At 41.1% G+C, this 26,465-nt stretch overlaps 3 protein-coding genes across 3 annotated transcripts; all 3 read left to right on the top strand.

Annotated features, from left to right (window-relative positions):
- Positions 1–1,227: 1,227 nt before the first annotated feature.
- On the top strand, positions 1,228–6,587 carry LOC134405321 (olfactory receptor 1M1-like; the record flags this gene model as incomplete). Its single annotated transcript, XM_063136565.1, has 2 exons — positions 1,228–1,408; positions 5,776–6,587. Coding segments are annotated over 2 exons (993 nt in total), but the record flags the coding sequence as incomplete, so codon positions are not given.
- Positions 6,588–9,644: 3,057 nt separating this feature from the next.
- LOC134405320 (olfactory receptor 1M1-like) lies at positions 9,645–13,485 on the top strand. Its single transcript, XM_063136563.1, has 2 exons — positions 9,645–9,662; positions 12,493–13,485. The coding sequence occupies exons 1-2, from the start codon at positions 9,645–9,647 to the stop codon at positions 13,483–13,485; spliced, it is 1,011 nt and encodes a 336-aa protein (XP_062992633.1).
- Positions 13,486–19,470: 5,985 nt separating this feature from the next.
- Positions 19,471–23,501, top strand: LOC134405319 (olfactory receptor 8H3-like). The gene is made up of 2 exons (XM_063136562.1): positions 19,471–19,488; positions 22,500–23,501. Exons 1-2 carry the CDS (start codon positions 19,471–19,473, stop codon positions 23,499–23,501), a joined length of 1,020 nt encoding a protein of 339 aa, XP_062992632.1.
- Positions 23,502–26,465: the final 2,964 nt, after the last annotated feature.

The raw sequence follows: 26,465 nt of genomic DNA, 5'->3' as shown, positions 1-26,465 counted from the left end.
ACTAAATTTTTACACTTCTACTAATTACGCAAAACAAGCATAAAGTTTGGAGGAGGAGGAGGAGGAGGAGGAGGAGGAGGAGGAGGAGGAGGAGGAGGAAGAAGAAGAAGAAGAAGAAGAAGAAGAAGAAGAAGAAGAAGTCTGTAGGAAAGGGCAGAAAAGTACTCAAATATAATGAATAAATAATAAAATAATTTAATTTAGGAAACAAACGCTCAATTTTTTAAAAAAGCTACTCACACTGAAGACTGCAGAAAAATGGTAAAAAAAACCCACATAATGGCACCATCACATTGAGCCTTTTGAGCTTTTTAAATAAAAATCTTATTTTTGACAATACCCTTAAAGATTTATTATAATGCACAGCACCAGAGCCAGTCTCTCTTTTCACACCGCTTAGTGGTACTTTTTCTCCTTTTTTCTCATCACTATCATGATGCCTTCTTTTCTATGTTTTATTTATTTTGAGACCACTAATGCATTCTCAGCTGGCTAAACAATGGGGGGATGGGGATAGAGATAGGGAAGGATGGCGTAGCATTGGGTGGGGAGAAAGGGGACCCAGCCTAGAACCCTCTGAAACCTGATTGTTGCCACTAAGGTCTCATCTACACCAAGCATGATATTGCACTGTGAAAGTGGTACAAAAGCAGTATATAAAAGGCAGGAGCCACACTACTGATTTATAGCGGTATTGAAGTGTGCTGACAACTGTTGGGGCCCATTGACACATACCATATCCAGCTTTCATACCACTATATCCTGCTTGGTGTGGCTCCTGCTTTTAAATACCACTTTCATACCACTTTCATAGTGAAATATCCTGTTTGGTGTAGATGAGGCCTAAGTTTTCCTTTCCAATGTTATTCAAGGCAAATTGCATGGCTCCATCCTCAATCAAAGAGTAGAGGAATTAAAAATGACTTTCAATAAGACTTGTGCTTTTTCTCATTAGGTTCTAAACATTTCTTTCTCATCAGATTTCATTTGTGGGGGAAGGGCAAATTTTCTGGAGAAAAAATATATCCAGAGAAATTAGAGAGCTGTATAAGCTTTCTTCGATGCTGTGTAAATGTGGTTCTTTTGAAGAATTCATTCAGAGCTCATTGAGTATTTGTGTAACTGAATGATCATTGCAGTCCGTTTTCTTTTAGGAATATTCTATGAATATTTTGGAATGAAGACAAACTGATCACTATGATTTGCAAATAACTTGTTTTTTTGTTTTGTTTTTTGCAGGTGCAATTATTGGAAAATACAGAATCCAAAAATCAGTCATACATAACTGAGTTCATACTACTGGGATTTGGAGATCATCAGGAACTACAGATTCCTCTTTTCACATTGTTTCTCCTCATCTACATTGTGACAATGGCTGGGAACATCCTTATTATTAGGGATGTGCTCCGCTCCGATTAGGAGCGTAGAAGCAGTAGCGGATTGGCCTGCTCCGCCTTACCCAGAGGCGGAGTAGGAGCGGACCGCGGACCCCCTAGAAGCAAGGCGAAGAGAAGCGACCATTTTTCGGAGCTCCGAGTTCAGTCGGAGCGCTCCGGTCGCCATCTTGAAAACATTTCGCCATAGGATTGCATTGCGGCAAATAATCGCGCATAACTACGTTGTTTTTGAAGCTATCGTTCTGGAAATTCTTGTGCACAGAGAGTCGTGGATGGGGGTCATTTTGAGACCACTCTCACCTCTCTGCGTGCTGTGGTTCACGTGCAATATTTTTTTAAAAATCGGGTCAACCGCGGGGCTCAAACTGCGTTTCGGCTTTTCGCCCATAGGATTGCATTGAGGGAAAGAATCGGGGATAACTGGGGGGGGGGTTTAAGCTATCGTTCTGAAAATTCTTGTGCACAGAGAGTCGTGGATGGGGGTCATTTTGAGACCACTCTCAACTTTCTGCGTGCTGTGGTTCACGTGCAATATTTTTTTAAAAATCGGGTCAACCGCAGGGCTCAAACGGCGTTTCGGCTTTTCGCCCATAGGATTGCATTGAGGGAAAGAATCGGGGATAACTGGGGGGGGGTTTAAGCTATCGTTCTGAAAATTCTTGTGCACAGAGAGTCGTGGATGGGGGTCATTTTGAGACCACTCTCAACTTTCTGCGTGCTGTGGTTCACGTGCAATATTTTTTTAAAAATCGGGGTTTGGGTTTTTTTTTTTTATTATTATTATTTTTTTGGAAGCGATGACAGGCACATTCAACTCCCAATCCTGATGAGAATTCATCTCCTCAGAAAGCATCCTCCTCCAATCCCAGCGTTGGAGGGGGGACTAAGGCAGACCCACCCTGAGAACTTTCTGTTTTGTGTCTCTTTGTGGGTTGGCGTTCGTGGAGGGAACACTTACTTAGCTAGTGCTCCTGCTTTGGAGATAGATTAATTTAATATAGGTTTAGTTTGGCGCGTGTGTGTGTTTGTTTGCTTCTTTCTGACTTGTAGCTTAGTTTGCCCTGTGTTTTCCCCTTACTTTGATTTAATATAAACTTTATTTTTGAATTTTGGAGTGTGTGGTTGGGTTGGTTGCCCCCCCCTTCCCTGTATTAAAGCCTGACTGTTCTGCTTTTGTGAAAGCTTTCTTTTGAAAGCATACACACACTTTTTGTCCCATTTCCCTACATTTATATTCTTAAACATATTTTATTATATTCTTTCACATAGTCCATTAGTATATATTCTCATACATATTATATTAGTATTCATATTTTGTTCTTCTTATAGTAGTGGTTGGTTCTTTTTCCCCCTCCCCTCTCTTAAATCCTGATTGTGTTTCCTTCTATCTTCTATATACCAAATATACCAAAAAAATTGGATTCTCTTTTTCTTCTCTGTGTAACTTCGACGGAGTGGGCTGCTTTTGTCAAGTTCAACAGGCAGCCACAGATTGAGCATTTTGGGGAAAGCATACGCACACCATTTCCCTATTCTTAAACATATTATTATTATATTCTTTGACATAGTCTTAGTAGTCTATTAGTATACATTCTCATACATATTAGTAGTAGTATTCATATTTTGTTCTTCTTATAGTAGTGGTTGTCCCATTTCTTGTCCCATTTCCCTACATTTATTAGTAATATTCTAAAACATATTATTATATTCTTGTAGATATTCTTAGTAGTATATTCTCATACATATTAGTAGTAGTATATTTTATTGTTCTTGTCCCATTTCCCTACATTTAAACATATTATATTCTTCTTATACATATTCTTAGTAGTACCTTATACATAGTATTAGTAGTATTAATATTTTGTTAGTCATCATGAAAAGAGAAAGCAGGCGTGCTGAAAGCAGCAAGGCTCAGTCTGCCAGCAGGGCTTCCTCTCCTCCTGTGAAACTCAAACGGGCAACTCCTTGGCTGACTGCTCCAAAACAGAAGCAGGACAAGCAGCAGGCAGAGCCACTCTCTTCTGCAACTTGTGCCCGGCGTTCTCTTTTTGAGGGTGGGAATGGGAAAAGTGCCCGTTTGCAAGAGGCACGTGGCAGCAGTGCCATTAGAGGAGGAGGAGTATCCCCAACTCCTTCATTCTCCTTTCAGCCCACGAGCCCGCTGATGGACCTAGACGAGGTCCTCAGCACAGTGGAGGGGGGGGAGGAGGAGGAGGCGGTGGGCCTCCAGGATGTGGGGGCTGAGGAGGAGCAGCAGCAGGCCGAGGCTCTCTCCCCAGTCTCATCCCACACCCCTGTTTCTGTGGCAACACCAGAGAGCTCAGGCGGGCAATTGGTGGTGTCACCACAGAAACGAAAGACAAGCATCGTGTGGGACCACTTTGAGTTGGGAGCGGATCCCCGCTTTGCTGTCTGTCGCCACTGCAAACTCAGCCTAAGCAGGGGTTCATCGACAGGGCATTATGGAACCAGCAGCATGAAGATGCATCTTCATAGGCAGCACCAGGCGATCTTGCTGGGGAAAGAGGCGGGCAAGGCGACTGGTTCCAGGGGAAAGCCGAAGGCTGCTGCTGGCACTGCCACTCTAAGCTCTCCATCTCCCATCCCCACAAGGGTTAGGCAGGCAACCCTGCAGGACATGGGGTGGGGGAAGTATTGACCCACAAGATGGCGTTTTCCAATGCCCACCCAGGGTGCTACTGTGTTGGGGCATCTGCCGGGACTGACTCCTCCCCAATACTAGATCTATGACATGTCACTCTGCCTGCCCCTCTGCTAGCCTGTCCTCCTCGGTGACCGACTCGCTGGGATGGTTTGCGTTTGCAATGCGTGACTAACTGCAATGCTGGCTTAGAAACCAGCCATCACTTCCTTGTGCCCCCAGAAATGCCCGCAGCCTGCCTGCCTGCCTGCCCGCCTCCCCCGGGGTGCTGCTGTGGTGGGGCATCTGCCAGGACTGACTCCTCGCCTACTCTGCCTGCCTCTCTGCCCGCCTGGTGCCTGGTTTGCTCCCAATCGTCCTCCTCTGTGCCCCTCAAGGCGTAACTGCTGGCTTAGAAAGAAACAACCAGCCATCTTTGCCTCACTTTGCGCCCACTTATGGGTTGGTTTGCTATGCGTTAGTGCTCAAGCCATCCTTGCGGCACTACAATGCATGCTGCCTGCCTGCTTTCCATTGATGGTGCTATATAAATAAATAATAATAATAATAATAATTCTCCCCTTCCCGCCTTGCAGCGATGGTGTATGTGTCTTGCTTTGACTCAGGGGAGAAGTCCTTCCTGCGCTCACTTAGACTTTATCAAATTCAATAATCCCTTTTTCAAATGTGCCAGAAGATTTAGGGTTATCTCGTGGCATGTTGGGATTGCCTTGGAACTGGCCCCATTGAGCTGTCTGCAATTGCAACTTTAAATCCCTGACATACTGGAGTGTTCAAATTTCAAAAGTTCCCCTAACATCAGGGGATGATGGGATTGCCTTGAAACTTGGTGTCCATGGGGACACATGGGTAAGCTGTCATGGGACCAAAGGATAGGTTTCTAACGTGCAAATTGACGTAGTTGTAGAATGGGACTTGATTTGGGGTGAGTTAAAAAGTTTAAGCCGCGCCAAAAATCAGGGGATGATGGGATTTGCTTGCAACTTGGCGTGCATGTGGACACATGGATAAGCTCTCCTGGTGCCGAGTTTGAGGTTTCTAACATGCAAATTGACGGAGCTATCCCAAGGGGTGTGAATGGGGTGCCCGATTTTCATAAATTCCCCAAAAATCAGGGGATGATGGGATTGCCTTGAAACTTGGCGTGCATGTGGACACGTGGATAAGCTATCATGGTGCTGAGTTTGAGGTTTCTAACGTGCAAATTGACGTAGTTGTAGAATGGGACAATTTGGGGTGAGTTAAGCCATGCCAAAAATCAGGGGATGATGGGATTTGCTTGCAACTTGGCGTGCATGTGGACACATGGATAAGCTCTCCTGGTGCCGAGTTTGAGGTTTCTAACATGCAAATTGACGGAGCTATCCCAAGGGGTGTGAATGGGGTGCCCGATTTTCATAAATTCCCCAAAAATCAGGGGATGATGGGATTGCCTTGAAACTTGGCGTGTGTGTGTATACGCCCATGAGGTGTCATGGTGCCAAACGTGAGGTTTCTAACTTCAACGGAAAAAAAGTTGTTTACTTTTTTAGCTTTCAATGCAAGCCTATGGGGGGGCAAAAACGGAGCTCCGGATCCGATCCGGAGCTCCGAGCGGAGCGGAGCGGAAGTGGGCGGAGCGGGGGCGGGGCGGAGCGACCCGCTCCGAAAAATGGCGGATCTGCAAGTGAAGCGGAGCGGGGGGTCCGTGCACACCCCTACTTATTATACTGCTAGTTGTCACTTATCAACACCTTCACACCCCCATGTACTTTTTTCTAGGGAATCTCTCCTGCTTGGAGATCTGCTGCAGCTCAAATATCTTGCCAAGGATGCTGTTCAGTTTTCTTACAGGCAGGGAGACAATTTCTGTCAATGCATGCTTTGTGCAAGAATATGTCTTTGGTTCTTTGGGATCTGTGGAATGCTATCTCTTATCTGTAATGTCCTTTGACCGGTACTTAGCTATATGCAAGCCACTACATTATGTCACCATGATGAATGGCAAGTTGTGCCTTCAGCTGGTAGCCATCTCTTGGTTTTGTGGTGTTCTAGCAAGTACTCTGACAGTGATCTTAATATCCACATTAGAGTTCTGTGACGGCAATAAAATTGACCATTACTTTTGTGACACCTCTCCAATCATAGAACTATCTTGTACTGACACTCATATATTAAAACTGTTTCTGTATGTTGCAAGCTTTATAGTCACTTTTCCTCCATTTATACTGACATTAACATCATACATTTTCATCATTGTAGCCATAATGAAAATTCCTTCCACCACAGGAAAACAAAAGGCATTTTCTACTTGTTCCTCCCATCTCTTAGTAGTTACCATTTTTTATAGTACACTGATTAGTATTTATGTGATTCCAAACACTGTTAGACTTAATGACCTTCATAAATTCTTCTCTGTCTTCTATACCATCCTGACTCCAATGCTTAATCCAATCATATATAGTCTGAGAAATAAGGAGGTAAAGGATGCCTTGAGAAGACTCTCTTCATTCCTATTTGTTCATATTCAGAAGACAAGTCTGATATAGGTACATTTAAATGTGTGCTTTTTCATAATTTTGTTCAAAATGTATGATCATCTTGTGATTGCCATTTTGCATTGTCCATCATCTGTAGAGATATGTGCTTTTGTTTGTAAATATAAATATTTCATGTGTATGTGTATAAGCTTGTTTTGAACCTGGATATAGTAAAAAAAAATCATGTTAGAAATGAAACATTAATGCTTTCATTTGCATTCAATATTCAAAACTTAGCCACTTATTTCCTATTAATATTTTTTTGTAAATAATTTTATTTTCATAAGAAAATCAGTTATTTGGATCAATATTGATCATTCACTTTGAGATAAATAATGGCGTCTAATTGAACATCCAGGAATGTAAGATGTGGGGAGATAAATTACATGCCTTTCCTCCCTTGCTGTGACATCCCCTGATAACCCCACTGGTACTCTCCTAGTCTCTACAGTAAGGGGGGGGAATCTGCACCCTTACCAGGCTTCCCCCCCCCTCAGATCTTTCCAGGCTCCTTTAGATAGTGACCGAAAGCAACCACATGATTTGTAATTGAAAACTTCCTCTCTGGCCAATGCTCCATAAAGTTCAGTAAGACTGTGCCATCTAGTGGTGGAATTAATACCTTGATTATTTTTAAATACTACATTATATCCATTTATTTTTTTTTAAAAAACAAGATTACTGGATAAAAGCAAGGGAGACATCCTGGAGGTTGATGACATCATGTAAAGGACCCACAAAGCTCTATGAGTGGCCAGTCATTTGTGTGCAATAAATCACTTATGCAGAGAAGCTCTACGTGTTTCATCATGTGGTGAATTAGCACAATCTCGCTGGCTATTCATAAGGCTTAATGGTTCATTTGATATTCTAGCTTTTTCCAAGTAAATTATGTGGCATATACTGAGTCATAGTAAAAAGATAAGAACAAACATATTGCCACTTCAAACAGGATAGAGAATTTTGTTCTTCACCAATTACAATGGGTTGGATAAATAATTCTTAGTGTGTGTGTTTTTCATATTATAATGAGTTTTACTTGGAAAATTCACATAAACGCCCGAATAAAAACAGGATTCAGAATTCAACCAATGTCACTCAGCATGTGCATGCACGTTTGTTTCATCAGTTTGGCACCTGTAGTTAATTATATTTGACAGGTTCTGTTAGTAAATATTTGCAAAACCAGATTGCTGCAAATGAGAATGGATAGAAAGGTTATGCCTACTGTCCACACATGTATATCAACTCATGCATTGCTAGCCCCCACCACCACCACCACTGGCCACACATTTGGGACCAGTGTGAATGGATGTAGAGAGATGTATACACAAAGAGATCCACCATTATAGGAGAAACTTTGCCAATCAGGATCCACCCCCTCGAAGAGGAGCCATATGCATAGCCCTCTCTACACATGCATGGCCCCATCCTACTGCCACCAAATGCACATTCAGCAGTGGCATAGCTGGAACTATGGGTTCCAGCTATGCCAGTCATGATCCCCTTATGTGTTTGTGGACATGTGAACTCTTCCCCCATCTCAGTGGACCATATGTGAAACTTTCAAGCTTTCTAGGGGGGATGAATACACCTTCTTTTCCTCACATTATGTATTTATTTGTTTACAAAATGTATAAACGAATGTATATCTAAAATGTTTCCTGAGTGGGAAAGGGGAAATATCAGAATACAAAATAATAACAAATATTGATTAAATTATAGCAGATATAACATGGCTCACCACTCAGGAAAAAGCTTGTTTAAATAAAAATGACTTTAGCAGACACCAGAAACAAAACAGCTTTGGTGTCTGCCTGGCAGCAAATATGGTACACTAAAACCTCTACTGCAAATGGAGTTTAAGTGGACTTCAGATCTATACAGAACACCCCATCTGATGAACTCAGTGTGAAAGGGCGAGGTGGTAAGGGAGAACACACACACACACACAACCTGGTCCCAAGTTTTTAAGGGCTTTGTAATCAATAACACAATATTAAACCCACTCCAGCTGAAATCAGGCAGCCAGTGCAGTTCCCTGAACAAAGACGTTACATGCAGAAAGGGACTCCCCAAGAACTGCTGAGCTGCTCCATTCTGCACTAGCCGCAGCTTCTGGATCAGTTTTAAGGGCAGTCACACGTAGAGAGTGTTGCAGTAATCCAGCCCTGAGATTACTAGCACATGTAGCCGAGCTATCCCTGTCAAAGAGAAGTCATAGCTGGAGTACCACCACAGTTGGTAGAATGCACTCCAAGCTGCTGTGGTCACTTGGGCCTCCAGCAACACAATAAGGAATATTCCCAGATTATGGGCTTGTTCTTTCAGAGGAACTGCAACCCCATGCAGGGCAGACAATATGCCTATCCCCTGGACTTAGAAACCCAGAAGGCTTGTCAGTTTATTACCTTTTGATTCTAGAAATAGCTACCTCTTGTGTTAATTCCCCTTGAGTGCAAAATATGCATGGTGCATGGTTCAGGGCAGGAGAGTTTGGGAGCCTGCTAATTACTACCTCAATGGAAGCCAATTATTGTCATGCATAAAAGTCGTGTTATGTTTAATTTTTTCTTCCAGATGAGATTGGTTTGTTTTATTGCTTTTTCTACAGGGAAATATTAAAATGGACATGAATTCATTTAATGCATATTTTAGATGACTTGGCTGAAAACATCTCTTTGAACTTGTCTCCTTCTGCTTGTAGAGAAGGAGAGTTATAGATAGAAACCATGATATCCACATTAGGGCAATTTAATTAGCACAGTGTCATGGGTTTCTTTGTTTTTCAGATATCCAGAACAGAGATTTTTTTCTGACTGAACACACGAAGTATTTCATCACACCTATTAGGAAACATCAGTGTCAACTCCACCATGAAATGTTAGCTGGACTGGGCAAGAAAATGGAATATGATAAAAAGAAAATATGATAAACAAATACTAAGCTGGAGAAGTGGTGAAGATGTATCCTGGTGAATAAATTGTATCTTCACGCATTGTAGAATTGGTGGAGAAATTGTATTCTGTCCGCTGGAGCAAACATTTCCATCTTGGGAAAACAGTCATGTCTTCCCCGTTAAAGGTATGTGGTTATTAATCTCTCTCTTCTTAATTACTACATGCTAAACCAAGTAATTCTGCCTGCAATTATATGTGTACATTGATGATTGAGTTCAGTGTGTCCCTAATGGAAACAATAGTGCATGTCAAGATTTGAGGCGGTGCTAATGAATGATATTGCGATCCTAAGGACAAAGAGCTGGAAGGGAGCCTTGGTCTAAGACAGGGAGCTCTATATTAAACATAAGTTTTGATAAATCAAAAAGCTAATGCTATTTTGGGCTGCATTAATAAAATTATAGCTTCCAAATCATGCAAGGTACTGATTCCCCTCTATTCAGCACTGGTTAGGACTCATCTTGAGTATTGCGTCCAGTTCTGGACACCACACTTCAAGAAAGATGAAGACAAGCTGGAGCACTTTTAGAGGAGGGCAAGGATGATCAGGGGTCTGGAAATAAAGCTCTATGAGGAGAGACTGAAAGAACTAGGCATGTTTAGGGGGACATGATAGTACTCTTCAAGTACTTCAAAGGGGCCAGGATCTCTTCTTGATCATCCCAGAGTGCAGGACATAGAATAATGGGCTCAAGTTACAGAAAGCCAGATTCCAGCTGGACATCAGGGAAAAAATATTCTGACTGTTAGAGCAGTACGACAATAGAACCCTATTACCTAGGGAGGTTGTGGGTTCTCCCACACCAGAGGTGTTCAAAAAGCAGCTGGACAACCATCTTTCAGGTATGCTTTAAGGTGAATTCCTGCACTGAGCAGTGGGTTGGACCTGATGGCCTTATAAGCCCCTTCCAACTCTACTATTCTATGATTATATGATTAGTTAGGCCAAATTCCTATGCAAGGGGGCAACACATATCCCAAATATTTACCCACAATACCTTCTGCAAATAAGAGTCTTCTATTCATTTATTTATCCGTAAAATTATAGGTAACCTTCTTTTGTTTTGGTGCCTCCTTCCTGCTGTTTCCTTTAGGTAATACATTTTTGTAATATTTTATGTGTTCATTCAGAAAAAGATCTTGACACCTCCTTCCCCAAGCAAAATAAAATGTTATTAAATAAAATTGATATAGATTTTTTTTCACCTTTAGCTGATAAAAGATTGGAGAGGGGGGAACCCTCTGTGGAAAAGACTAGGAAACTCAAAAATAATAAATAATACAATAATTTAAATTAGAAAAACACACACCTCTCAATTGGAAGAAAGTAAGTCAAGATAAAAACTGCAGAAAATGTTAGTGGAAAAATCATGTCCCCATGAATGAATGAATATATTTTATTACGGTCATTGACCAATACCAACAATACATTTAACAAACACTCTATACAAAATACGTTAACACATTAAAACTACCACAACTAGAGAGTCAGAGTTCAAAACAGTTATATCAACAAATCCATCTAAAATCACAGAGTACACTCAGGGGCTAAAAAGGTACAGCATGTTATTGCAATTGCACAAAATTTAGCTACTTTATTGGTAATAAAGGGAATCTTATCCGAGAGTAATAAGGAAATATAATGATTTTATATTTATTCCATCCTTGTTTTTAATTCACCATGCTATTAACTTTAACAATATCAGTATTCTGTTTTTTAAATGGGAATTACTTTAGCCCAACTGACAGACTAGGAGTTGATATTAGAAACACTAATGCATGTATGATTCCTGTAAAAGAGAGATAGTTGAAGATTTACTCTTTAAATATCTTATATGGAGGAAGCAAACTTTTATTGTACTGTGCCACCCACTTCATGGGTTCATTTAATTGATGCTTGTCACATCTATTCCTGATGATGCAGTACCATTCAGCTGGGGAGTATGTATGAATGGCTCAAAAACATGGGTTCATCTGATTGTGTACATCTGCCTCATGGACTTAACACTCATTCCATGGGGGGGGGGACCATGCAGTTGGCATCACCTTTATAGTTACATTTTTGTCATGTGAGAGTGCATCATGAAATGTGGGTCCCATGTGGTCTGGGGCCACATTTGAGGGGCACCATAATCCCTTTCCTAAAAACAGGTTGCTTTATTTGATCAGATATTGCCAGGCCCACCATCAGGATGTGAATATTTGGGGAAATGCTGGGACTCCAGGGTCCCCCAGCTGGACCAGTCACTGCTGACAATTGCCATCACTGAAGAGAGATGTTACATTGGGACTAGATGTAGGGGAATGAACAAGGCTACTCAATGTAAGCAGCAGCAACCACCTGAGATTCTGTCAAATGCCTGTGAGCCCTGACACTGCAGGATGTCCAATCAATGCACCAATGTGCCTTAATGTCACCACTGCTGCATGCTTGGCCAGCAGATGAACCTACTGCAGCCAAACCCAGCAATGGGAGAGGGGCCAAGCACTGAGTGGTGAGAGAAGAGGCACAGTGGAGACAGGCACCCAGCATCCTCTCAAACCTGGAGCTGGCCCTGGGTGCTGCCACCCAGTTTTTCCAGAAAATGGCATTCACGGCAAAATTGGATGTCTGCTTAATCAGTCAATTCATGACTAGCTTAACTTAAATCTGGATCCAATCCATTGTCAGAATAAAGGACACCCTCCTCATATGGAAGTCCATCCAAAAGCATATGCCTTTTTATGTGGACAAAGTATTCTGTATCTAGAGGCAGGTATGATATCAGATTTATGCCAGCAGTTTTTAAAATGAAGGGTGTACAAGGGGCACTCTGAACATTTGGAGGTAATGGGGAATTAATGGGCTGGATGCCTCCTGCAGCTCTGATTCCTTCCTCTATTGCACACAAAAGTTTTTTTCAGACAAGTGAAAACAATTATGATGTTTTGCCACTGTTTTGTCTTTTTTAAAGGTCTTCGAAAATGCAGAATACAAAAATCAAACCCACATCACTGAATTCATTCTGCTGGGGTTTGGCGATCATCAGGTACTGCAAGTTCTTCTATTCATACTGTTCCTCCTCATCTATGCTGTGACCATGGGTGGAAATATCCTCATTATTCTGCTGGTTGCCATGGATCAACATCTGCATACCCCCATGTACTTTTTCCTTGTGAACCTCTCCTGCTTGGAGATCTGCGGCAGCTCAAATATCTTGCCAAGAATGTTATCCAGTTTTCTTATGGAAAGAAAGACCATTTCCATCAGTGCATGTTTTGTGCAAAATGTTATCTTTGGTTCTACAGGAGCTGTAGAATGTTACGTATTATCTGTAATGTCCTATGACAGGTTCTTAGCTATATGTAAACCACTGCATTATGTCAACAAGATGAATGGCAAGTTGGGTCTCCAGCTGATAGCTATCTCTTGGCTTAGTGGTTTCCTGTTAAGTGGGGTGACAGTGATCTCAATATCCATGTTAGAATTCTGTGTTCGCAATGAAATTGACCATTACTTTTGTGACACCTTTCCAATCATAGAACTATCTTGCAATGACACTCATATATTTAAACTGTTTCTGTACGTTTTATGCTCTATAATCACCTTTCCACCATTTACATTGACCTTAACATCTTACACTTACATCATTGTAGCCATAATGAAAATTCCTTCCACCACAGGAAAGCGAAAGGCATTTTCGACATGTTCCTCTCATCTTTTGGTAGTTAGCATGTTTTATGGCACGCTGATTACTATCTATGTGATTCCAAGTAGCAGTAGACTGAGAGGTCTTCACAAAGTTTTATCTGTCTTCTATACCATCTTGACCCCCATGCTAAATCCCATCATATACAGTTTGAGAAATAAAGAGGTGAAGGATGCTTTGAAAAGACTTACATTATCCTTGCTTGCTCAAATTCAGAATAAAATGAGATATAGAGACAGTGATTTCTCTCTCTCGTAAGTGCTTCCAAAATGTGGTAGATTTTTGTGGTTGCTTATCATGTCTGATAGTTTAGCTTTTTGCAGGTTAAGATTTCATTTGCTATGTGTTCATCTTTATAGGTTTGTGCAATGTGTAGAAATATGCTATTCATTTTTTGTAAGCAACCAATGTTGAATGGTAACATTTTAAAATTACGTTCAGTGTTCAAATCTGACCTACTTAAACCCTATTGAAATTAACCATCTATAGTTTTGCTTTGTTCTCAAAAGGAAATAAGTTACCTTCCTGGATGAAGATTGAGTGTAAATATGGGAACTAATTAGTTCACTAATTGGACCACCCTCAGGACAGAATGAAATCATTCTAAATGAACAGATGCAATCAAATTGACATTTGAATCAGTGCTAGCTTCCCTCCCACCCACTGGTAAGATTGTGGATGTGAGTGGCTTTGAAAGGGTGCCAGATATGGGCTTTGGCATGCTGGACATGCTTCTAAACACCAAACCCACACCAGAACTGGAGCGGGATTATGTGGCTATATAGTCCTGCCCTGGCCCTATCCAGGCCTCTTCTTTTTTGTGGTATCCCCTCAAATCTTTTCTACATGAAACATTGATTGTATGCTCATGATTCCATACTCATGGTTGTTTACAGGTTATTTAGATGATGATGTGACCTTCTGTTGTTGCTTTTGTTGTTTTTAAAGAACACTTTTGGTAGGGTTTTCTTTTTTTTAAGAGCAGGGAATATGCAGTATTATTTGTGAAAGTGAAAGAAAAGTCTTTTTCAACCTGTGTATTTGTACTATTCCGCTATACCACAGTGCCACCTAGAGGTTTTGTAGCAGAAAAGCAGGAAAGGAATCATTTTTCATTTAGTGCTCCAAACTCTGTTATGTGATGAAGCCAAAAGTAGATACAATAGATTGACAGCCTCATATGGAAAAGCCAATCCAGTAACAAATACAAGTTCTTTAGAAACAAGTTTAATTATATTCTATGTATTTCATCACATGGTTAATTTTCATTATCTCACTGGTTATCCATGGGTCTTAATGGTTCATTTGAGAGTGTGGCTTTTTCCAATCAAAGGACAGGGCATAGATTGACTCATACTAGATATGAGCAAACACACAAACACTTCAAATAGTATAGAACATTTGGTTTTTCACCAATTATAATGGGTTGGATAAAGAATACCTAGTGTGTGTGTTTTCTCATTAAAATCAGTTTTACATGAAAGGTTCACAAATATAGCTGAATAAAAACAGGATTCAGAGTACTACCAATTTTACATGTGGTGTACATGCACATTCCTTTCATCAGTTTGTCATCTATATTTAATCACGCCTGCCATTTTCTGGGGGTACTTTAAATACTTTCAAAACCAGCTTCCTGCCAATGATAATGGAGAGAGGGATTATGCCTGCTGGCCATACATGTACACCAACTCATGCACTGGCCAACCCCTCCGTGGGCCACACATTTGGCATCAGTGTGAAGGACTGTAGAAACATAGACATGTCTATGCAAAGAGCGCCATTATTATTGGAGGAAAACTTTGCCAATCCAGGTTCCCTTTCATGTGGAGAAGCCCTGTGCATGTCCATCTCTGCACATGTATGGCCCTATTGTAAAGTCATCAAATGCACATTCAGTAGCAGCAGGGCTGGAACATGCAACAATATATCCATATCATGCCAGTCCTCTTCCAGCTTCATTGGCTGCCAGTCCAGGTCTGGGCCTGATTCTGAGTGCTGGTATTAACATTCAAAGCCCTAAACAGCTTGGGGCCAGGCTATCTGAAGGAACACCTCCTCCCATATGTACCTGCCTAAGATCAGGTACCCTAAGATCATCTTCAGGGGTCCTTCTCTGTGAGGTGAGGCAGGTGGCTAGCACCCCGGCTGTGGAATGAGCTCACTAAAGAGGTTCGCCTGGCACCTACATTATACTCTTTAAGATGCCAGGTGAAGACCTTTTTATTTTCTCAGCATTTAAACAGTTTATAAAATTAAATTTAACTTTGCTGTTTTAAATTTCTATTTTAAATCTGTATTAATTTTCTACATCGCTGCTTGATTGTATCCTTGTTGTGTTTTTATATTTCATTTTATACTATGCTTTTATACTGTTTGTTTTATATATATATATATATTAATGGTTTTCATAGTTTTAATTTTTGTGAACTGCCCAGAGAGCTTCAACTATTGGGCAGTATAAAAATGCAATAAATAAATAAATAAATAAATAAAATGTCTGGAATATATTCATATTTATATTCTGGATCACTTGCATTGGCTGCCTGTATGTTTCTGAGTCTGATTCAAGGTGCTGGTTTTAACCTATAAAGCCTTACTTGATGGAACACCTCTCCTTACCTGAGTATACCCGGACACTATGATCAACATCTCCTCCCACCCTCTGAGAGCCACCTCCAAGGAAGGCTTGGGCCACAGCTAGACCTGAGGTTTATCCTGGGATCATCCAGGGTTTGCCCCTGCCTGAGCACTGGATCCCCTGTGTGTCACCTAGATGAACAGGTTTGACCCCTGGACGATACAGAGATAAACCTTAGGTCTAGCTATGACCTCAGAGAATAGCAACAAGGGAGAGGGCCTTCTCAGTGGTGATCTCCTGACTATGGAAAGAGCTCCCACAGAGGCCTGCCTGGCACCAACATTGTCACCCTTTCAGCACCAGGTCAAGAGTGTTCCCCACTCCCAGGCATGTTGTTGTTGTTGTTGTTGTTGTTGTTGTTGTTGTTGTTATTTCATTTATAACCCACCTTTTTTTCTCCAAGGAACCCAGGGCGGCGTACATAATCTTCCTCCTCTTCTCCATTTTATCCTCACAACAACAACCCTGTGAGGTAGGTTGAGCTGAGAGTCTGTCACTGGCCCAAAGTCACCCAGTGGGTTTCCATGGCCGAGTGGGGACTAGAACCCAGATCTCCTGACTTCCAGTCCAGCACTTTAGCCACTACACCACACTGGCTCTCAACTGATGGCATATGATGTGGCATTTATGCCAGCCATCTAAAATAGATCTAGCATTTTACTGAAACTGTTTTTAGCTGTTTAACCTGTTTAACATTTTGGATATTTAATTTTTATGCTGTACTTTTTTTAATGCTGTATTTTATTTTCTTATGAAATGTTGTAAAATGCCAAGACAGCTTCAGCTATTGGGCAGCATAGAAAAGAAATTAACAATACTAATAATGTGTGAGAAACTGCCTTCAATTGAGCGTATATAAAATCTTCAGGTTTTCTGTGTGTAATGAATATATATTATTTTCTTCAATATATAGAGAGCTCCGGCTATTGGGCGGTATAGAAATGTAATAAATAAATAAATAAATAAATAAATACATTTTATTTATTTATTTACAAAATGTATAAACTGTTCATTACCTAAATTCCTGAGTGGGGAAAAATACAAAATAATAGCAAATATTGATTGAATTATAGTGATTAAACATAGCTAAATATTCAGGAAAAGGTTGTTGAAATCTTCAGCAAATGCACAAACCAAGTAATTTTCGGCTTTAGCTAAACCTAAGGTTTATCCCGGGATCATCCCGGGGTCGTCCCTGCCTGCTCCCAGGATATCCTGTGTGTCATTTACATGAACAGGGATGACCCCAGGGTGATCCCAGGATAAACCTTAGGTCTAGCGAATGCCACAGTGTCTTCCTGAGAGCCACTGTCAGGGAATTTTTTAGAGGTGGAGCCAGTACACCAAAAGTTCTACTCCAGGTAGAACTCATAGGGATGTTGAAGGAATCCATCTGTAGATGAAGGTTGGAGTCAATCCAACCTTCCTGCAAGGTAGGCCCCAGACCAAACATCCTGTCATCCCCGGCCACCCCTCGCCCTAGCCCTCTTCCCAACTGGGACAAGCCAGAGATTCCTGGAATAAAAACACACACACTCAGCTAAGGGCCAAAACAAGTTTAATACCATTCAGCTAAAACTAACACGTAAGGTTTTGGCCAGAGGTAGCAGCAAATGGGGAAGAGGGGAAGAAGAGGATGGGAAGAGAGGAGAATCAAAGGAAGGACCACAAAAGGATAATGTACTAGAAGCCAAGGTTCCATCTAAAACCTTCAAACACAGAACCCACCCCCAGCCATAAAAGCGGCTAGCCTTGTCTCAGGAAATCCAGACATTTAAAATAAAAAAAGACCCTAGCTTACTCTGAGCAGCCATCCCATGCTGACTTGGGTGTTCTTCCTCCAAAACCAGAACAGAAGATGCTCATCCCAAACAGGATACCCTTTTTATCCCCTTTTGGAATTTAGGGCCCCATGACCTCTCTGAACCAACCCCCAGCTCTGCCTGGCTCCTAACAACCCTCCCCTCCTAGGGAAGGCTTCACCCTCTCTCACACAATTAAACCCAATTATCCCAACTACCAGGGAGATAACCTGCAGGTGAGAGGCCCAATCTGACCTTGGAGTCTCGGCACCGAGAGTTCCACACTCCCACCCCCACTTAACATACCATCATAGCTACACAACACATACCAGAACAGATACAGAACAGAAAGAATAATACAATTAAAGAGCCAGTACAGCCCACAAGCCAGCAAGGCCCCATGTCCTTCACACCATCCAGTATATTGAGCTCACTGAGCTTTCATCAGCTCTGCCCCCACTGATGTCCACTAATTCCACCATGATCTGACTTAGGCCTTAGCTAGACCAGGCTATATCCTGGCGCGAACCCCGGGATCATCCCTGTGCATCCAGATGACTCACAGGGGATCCCGGGATCAGAGAGGGATCATCCCTCCCTTGCCCCAGAATATAGCCCTCCCCTTTGGGCCCGCTTTTTCGGTGGACTCAGGCTGAGCTCAAGACCACGGAGCATGTGGCCCATTTCCACGGGTTTACCCAGCTCTGCGCAATTATTCGCGCATAGCCGGGAGCTGCGCCCATCGGGGGTAGGGTGGGGGTAGTGGGGAAAGTAGTTTTAAAAAAATTAAAAACACGTTACCTATGCACAGGAGCGTTTGTGCAGTCCGTCCCCTTTAAAAAAATAAAAAAATGGCAGGCACGACACCTCTCTTCCTGAGGTCATCACACCTTAAATGTAAACAAGGGTGATATCTCACGTTAATCGAACACGAGGTCTCCCCCCCTTCCCCGGACTTTCAGGTAGGTCTAGCTAAGGACTTAATCTGAATTGTGTTGAGTCAGCTCACAGATTTTTCCTGGTTTTAACATTTACATAAATAGAAATTCATGCAAATCATGGATCATAATTTAGTAATTCAGGCAAATTCCAGCCATTATTTGCATAATTTAAAATGCCTCTGGAGTACTATGGCTGCGTACTTTCAAAGGAAGTGCAGCCCCTATCTAGAACAGACAATTAACAGACTAAGGAATTACTCACCCTCCAGTTTGCCGGATTCAACTTCAGTTTATTATCTTGAGATACTGTAAATGGCTCCCTCTAATGTTAATTTCCCTTGAGTGCAAAATGTACATGATGTGGGAGTGAGGGTGAGACTGTTTGGGAGCCTAATAATTGCTAATTCCTAATGGGAGCCAATTATTGCCATGTATAAAGGGCAGGCCATATCCGCATGGTTCTTTCAGTTGAAATAAGTTTGTTTTATCTGTTTTTCTTCCAGGGATACATTGAAGTGGACATGAATTCATTTAAAGTTCATTTTAGATAACTTGGCTAAAAACATCTCTTTGGACAAATAATTACACAATACTTCTTCCAATTTCAGATTTCCACAAAGATGCCACACACACACACACACCGGCCACCGATATTATTTTCTATTAAATAAAGTAAATAGCAGTGTCATCAAGAAATGTTAGTCAGACTGGATAAGAAAAAGAAATATGATAAAACAAATGCTAAGCAGTAGAACTGAAGAAATTGCATCCTGGTGAAGAAATGGTATCTTCACCCATTGTTGAACTTGTGAAGAAATTGTATCGTGTATGCTGGAGTGAATATCTTGGGGAAACAATCATGACTTCCCCGTTAAAGGTATGTGGTTATTCTCTCCCTCTCTTCTTAAATATGTCATGCTACATCTAGCAATGGTGCCTCGAATTCCATGTACAAATGGATGATTGATTTCAGTGTGCCACTTGTTGAAATAATAATACATGTATGTCAAGATTTGAAGTGGAGGTAAACAATATTGAAATCCTGGGGGTGGGGGACTGAAAGTGAACCTTGTTCTAAGTCAGTAAACCCTACATGGAATGTAAGGCTTTGTGAGACTAGGGATGATTTCTCTCTGAAATCATGCAATAAGCATTTCTGTGAACTGGGCGAAGAGGCTCTTACAGCCGCAAATCAGAATGGCGGTGTCAAGAGTTACAACATCCGATGGAATGACAAGAAGGCTTGAGGTCATATTATCCTGGGGCATTGCACAATCAGCAGTAAAACAATTGATTGACTTGTGGATCAATGTTTAAAGGGCATGACAATAACAGAAACCTCATGTGAGGAAATTCAGTCACTAGGAACTGGAGGATATAAATTAGGCCTTGGAATTATCCCAGTTGGAGTTCTCATCACATCAAGAAGGTGTGTGCCTTGAGACCCCATTATCTGCAGAGTAGACTTGTCTGTCTGTCTGTCTGTCCAGTTATATCATATACATGCATTTAAATTGATATATTCAATTCTATGTAGCTACAATTTTTCTTTTTTTTCTGCATTGTTTTGTTTTATATTGTTGAAATTTTACAATAAAAGTAACTAAACAAAAGGTATAAAACAACATATTACATGTTTACTTCTGATTTATGGAAAATAATGGGGAGAGATGCCCCAGAAGTGTTTGGACAAATTTGGAAAGGGGAGAGAAGTGTGTAGCAGTATAAACTCCAAAATGTAAGAGGTTTGGCAGCAATTTCCTACTGAATTTGGGAAACATAAGACAGAAGAGGTTGAGATAGTGGGGGACCCAGTAACACCCCCCCACACACACACAAAATGAATATATCTACCTGAAGGTCACAGAGGAAGCTGAAGAGCAGAATATACAAGGCCTTTAAAAACAATGGACATTACCAGAGTGCCAAAGCCCATTCAATAGCCCCCTCAGGGCCCATTATGAAACTGGCAGCTCATGATGGACTTCCAGCACATAAATAAAGGAACCCCCTTGGTAGCAAGCATGTCAGATGTATAACTTCAGGTTCAGGCCCATGCCAAAGGGTAATTAGTCATATATTTTATGAATTGCTTCTTTGTCATACCATTGACAGAAGTCTCGCAAGCAAGCCACAAGATATATTTATTCACATTGCAGTTATGTGTAGCCCACAGTCAACTATTTAGACATTGTAATGGGACAAGATGGAAGAATGGTAGAACAAATAAAGCAAGAATCTCTATGTGGTATGCCGTTCCCTGAAAATATCAAACAGTTGAGAATAGGAGGATTTTTTTTGGGGGGGAATCAACTTTCTGAGAACACCTAGCCTCTATTTCATCACCACAATGCAACCACTGGTCTTTCCCATAGATTTAGTACTTATTCCATGGGAAAGGTCAATGCAGTTGGCAACTTTTTTGTAGTTACATCACTGTCATATATTCTACAGTGATGTGATGGTGCATCATGGAGAAGTGGGTCCCATGTGGTCTGGAGTCACATTTTAGGGGCACCATAGTGATGTCCCTTTCCTAAAAATGTGTGAATTTATTTGATCAAGTATTGCCAGGCCCACCATCAGGACGTGAATAATTGGGCAAATGCTGGGATTCCAGGGGACCCTGTCACTGGTAACAATTGCCAGCTGGGTGTTGTTTTTATCCTCACCCACCCCACCCCCATCCTGAGAGGAGCACCAATCATTCCCTGCCACTTGCAGCAAGCTGCTATTTGAATTCCTTCACAGTACTCATTGCAACCACTTCCAACATATCACCAATGTAGGTTATTGTTGTTGTTGTTGTTGTTGTTGTTTTACATTGGGAGGGACAAGATATAGGGGAATGCAAATGGTTGCTCACTGTAAGAGCAGCAGCCACCTGAGATTCTTACAAATATCTCTGAGTCCTATCACTGCAGCATGCCCAGTCAACAGTCCAATATGTGTCATAATGCTACAGCTGCTGCATGCTCAGTTGGCAGCTAAACCTACTGTGGCCAAGCTAAGAAAGGAGGAGAAGGGAGAAATGGGGCCTAGTACTGAGTGGTAAGAGAAGAGGCCCAGATGAAACAGTTCCTTAGCGCCCTCACAAGCCTGGAGTTGGCCCTGAGTGTTGCCAGCAAGTTATCCCCTAAAATGGCATTCAAGGCAAAGTTGGATGGGAATGAAAAGGACTTTTCAGTGCATCATGTGAATTTTATCAGGCGGTTCTGTACACCCCTTCCTCATAAAATTTTCTCATCAAATTTCCATATTTAATCATACTTAGGGCTCATCTACACCAAGCAGGATATTGTGCTATGTAAGCGGTATGAAAGAGGTATTTAAATGGCAGCAGCCACACTACTGCTTTATGGCAGTATTGAAGTGCACTGACTACTGTTGGGGTCCATGACACATACCATATACCGCTTTCATACCACTTCCAAAGTGGAATATCCTGCTTGGTGTAGATGAGCCCTTAGACTGCCGCCATATACATGCATAGTACATACTTCTGAGTAGACCCATTAAGTTAGATCCAGATTTACTCATACTTTAGAACCATGTCTAAATTATGTTCCATTGATTTGAATGCATCTGATCTAAGTAACGCTAAATTTAGACCCAGTCCATCGTTGGAGTAAAGGACAGCCTTCACATTTGTAAGTGCATCCACATCCTTTTTTATGAGGTTAAAACCAACTGTATCCAGATCTACATATATCAGATTTATGGCAGCATTTTTTTAAACCATGGACATACATGGATGCTCTGGATATTTGAGTTGATGGGAAATGGCCAAAAATTAAATGGGCCAGGTTTCTTACATCTTTATTTAATTCTTTTCTTCCACATAATTGTTTTTGGAACAAAGCCAAATCATCCACTTTGATTTCCCAGGAATTTGTCATTTTGCAGGTGCAGTTATTTGAAAATGCTGAATTCAAAAATCAAACAGAAATAACTGAATTCATTCTCCTGGGATTTGGAGATCAACAAGTACTACAGATTCCACTCTTCTTATTATTCCTTCTCATCTATGCTGTGACGATGGCTGGGAATATTCTCATTATTCTGCTAGTTGCCACTGATCAATATCTTCACACCCCCATGTACTTTTTTCTTGGGAATCTCTCCTGCTTGGAGACTTGCTGCAGCTCAGTTATCTTGCCAAGAATGATATCCAGTTTCCTTACAGGAAGGAAGACAATTTCTGTCAATTCATGCTTTATGCAACATTTTGTCTTTGGTTCTACAGGAGCTGTGGAATGCTATCTCTTATCTGTAATGTCCTATGACCGGTACTTAGCTATCTGCAAGCCACTACATTATGTCACCAAGATGAATGGCAAGTTGTGCCTTCAGCTAGTAGCCATCTCCTGGTTTAGTGGTCTTCTGACAAGTAGCCTGGGAATGATCTCAATTTCCATGTTAGAATTTTGTGTTCGCAATGAAATTGACCATTACTTTTGTGACACCTTTCCAATCATAGAACTATCTTGCACTGACACTCATATAGTAAAATTGTTTCTGTATGTTTTATGTTCTATAGCTACCTTTCCACCATTTACATTGACCTTATCATCATACATCTTTATCATTTTAGCCATACTAAAAATTCCTTCCATGACGGGAAAACAAAAGGCATTTTCTACTTGTTCTTCTCATCTCTTGGTAGTTACAATGTTTTATGGTACACTGATTAGTATCTATGTGATACCAAATACTAATAGACTGAACGGCCTGCACAAATTTTTTTCTGTCTTCTATACAATCCTGACCCCTATGCTCAACCCCATCATATACAGTCTCAGAAATAAAGAGGTAAAAGACGCATTGAGAAGGCTTACTTTATTTCTATTTGTTCAAATGCAGAAGAAAATGAGATCTAGGAATGGTTAACTTTTAATTTTCTCAAATGTGATTTCAAAGTGAGATAGTTTTGTTGTTGATGATGATGATATCGGATAGGTTACCTGTTTGCAGGTCAAGACTTCAATTACTCTATGTCCATCTTTAACATAAGATTCATCTGTATAGATATACCTACTTCATTGATATAAGTCTCTCTCTCTCTCTCTCTCTCTCTCTCTCTCTCTCTCTCTCTCTCTCTCTCTCTCTCTCTCTTTTGGATAAGCAATGGATGTTTAATTTTATCATTTTGAATTCCATTCACTAATCAAAACTGGTCTGCCTAATTCCTGCTGGGACTGTCCATTTGTAGTTTTGCTTTGTATTCAAAAGAAAACCAGTCACCTTCCTGTATGAATATTGAGTGTAAATACAGGAATTATTGATGTCACTAACTGGGCCACACTAGGGAGACAATGGAATCATTCTATGAGAACAAGTGCAAGCAAATTGAAGTTTGAAACACCTCTACCACCCATTGGTAAGATTGCGGTTGGGAGTGGCTTCGGAAGGGTGCTAGATATGGGGCCTTGCACATCAGACATGCTTCTACACACCACACTCTCACCCACACCCACACCACTGTGGGGCTAGGGCCAGATTTACACCAAACAGAATATAACACTTTGAAAATGGTTTGAAAACTGTATATGGAGTGTGTCCTGGGCCCCAACAGTTGTCACTACTGTTATAAAACAATTTGAAGCAGTAGTGTAGATTCTACCTAGATTACCCTCATGCCCTGGCCTTATCTTTCATTTTTTGTGGCTTCCTCTTAGAGCTTTTCATCATAAGGTATTTATTCTGTGCTCATTATTCCCCATTCCTTGTCACACAAACACACACACACATGTGCACACACACAAAGAGAGGTTGTTGTTGTTGTTTTTAAAAATCACTTTTGGTTAGGTATTTTAGAGTAGGAAAAATGTGGTATCATTTGTGAAGGTGAAATTTTTTTTTTCTATCTGTGTATATGAACTATTCCACTATGTTCTGCAAACACACACACCTGAAAATAGATACAGTGGATTAACAACTAGCTTAACCTCACACCTTTTATGTAAGCAAGTGAAATCATTTGTGGATCCAGAATTTAAAGTAAGTCCCATTCCTGTTGATTGATGCAGATCCTGGCTTGTTAGTAATCAATACAATTCTGGCCCCAACAAGCCCATACTTCCATGTCTTGTCTCATTATTCCAACAGGTCCATCCCCGATAAATGTTTTCAAGTTTGAAATACCAGCCAGATATTTCTGGTAAATATAGTTCAGCTTATGTGATTGTTGTAGGGACAGAAAAGGCAGGAACACAGGTGTAACAGGACATCTTCTGTCCTCCTCCCTATTGGTGTGACTCCATCCTCCTCCTCCTGGGGCTCCTTAACACAATTTAGAAAAGGAACCATTTACTTCCTATTTTATGTGGGGAAAGATTCATGAGGAAGGAGAGACCCAGGAGGTGTAGCAATTAGCAGCCTTTCACTGCCTTCTGTCTAACTGAGGCCTCATCTGTACCAAGCAGGATATTGCACTATGAAAGTGGTATGAAAGCAGAATATAAAAGGCAGGAGCCACACTACTGCTTTATAGCAGTATTGAAGTGCACTGACAACTGTTGGGCCCCATTGATATATACCATACCCCACTTCATATGATATATACCATACCCCATTGATATATACTATACCCCACTATATCCTGCTTGGTGTGGCTCCTGCCTTTTATATACCACTTTCATACAGCTTTCATAGTGCAATACCCTTCTTCATGTAGATGAGGCCTGAGTCTTTCAATGTTGGCAGCAAGGGGACTCCAGAACTGAGGCTCATTTAATTCCTATATAAGACAAGGCCTAGCCTCTGGCAGCTAGCCTCAGACAGCTGCCATGGCCTCATGACGTGTGAGAGTCTATCACTGATGCCTGACCTGGACATCAGTTTCTTTTCTGGAACTCCAATCAGTGCCAGGCAGCTGTGTCATGGAGTTTGGCTACCATTAAAATTTCCCACAATGCTCTTGACTTAGCTTGGAAAATTTATATGTTTTCCCTTTCTGTAGAGATGTGAGTGGCCATTTTACCTTCCCATATTGTTCCCATCAATTTCATTCCAGACATAAATACTGACCTATAATGAATCATTTTTTTCAGGTACTGGAATCTCTCTGGTTGATGGTTTTAATTTCTTTTAGATATATGTTGTTGTGCATACTATCTCTTTTATGTTCTTACTTCAATGGTTTTATACTTTATATAATATATTCCAATGGTTTTTTGTGTGTGTGTGAATTACCCAGAGAGCTTCCACCATGGTACAGTGTAGAAATATAATAAATGAAAATTAAATGATGATGCTGTTTGGAGTGATGATTGGAGTGCTGCTGTCTGCCACCAGGGGGCCTATTGACCTAAGAGGGGGCACTTTGTCTAAGACCCCCACAAACAGGTTCCAGCTAGGGGTGTGCTCTCCACCAGGAACTATCTGGTACCTGTGAACATCCGCAGAGCATTCAATCTTCAAGAGCAGAGATTGGCCTCTTCCAAATCCACTGATTAATATCAAAGCAGAGACGTGCCCAATTTGAGCTTCTAATGTCTCCAAAATTATCTGACTGTTCTTCAGGTGTCAATGATGTGTGTGTGTGTGTGTGTGTGTGTGTGTGTGTTTCAATTGAATATACTGAGTGTGGTGAGCGTAGCTTTGACATCTGTGGCTAACCAATTCGTTTCCCCCCATTTATTGCATTTTTATACTGCCCAATAGCCAAAGCGCTCTGGGCGGTTTACAAAAATTAGAACTACAACAATATACTAATCAATGACATCACAATAATATTCAAAAATATACTAAATACAAGTTTATAGCAAAACATCCAGATAAAAAGAAAAGAAAGCTTGGTTGGAACAGCATTTCTCCCCTGAAGCAGTGCCTCACAACCTTCATTTCCAGCCG

This window comes from Elgaria multicarinata, chromosome 11 (assembly GCF_023053635.1).
Source record: "Elgaria multicarinata webbii isolate HBS135686 ecotype San Diego chromosome 11, rElgMul1.1.pri, whole genome shotgun sequence".
Lineage (NCBI taxonomy): Eukaryota > Metazoa > Chordata > Lepidosauria > Squamata > Anguidae > Elgaria > Elgaria multicarinata.
The sequence above is the reverse complement of the archived record's forward strand: the minus strand, read 5'-3'. Positions and strand labels throughout refer to the sequence as shown.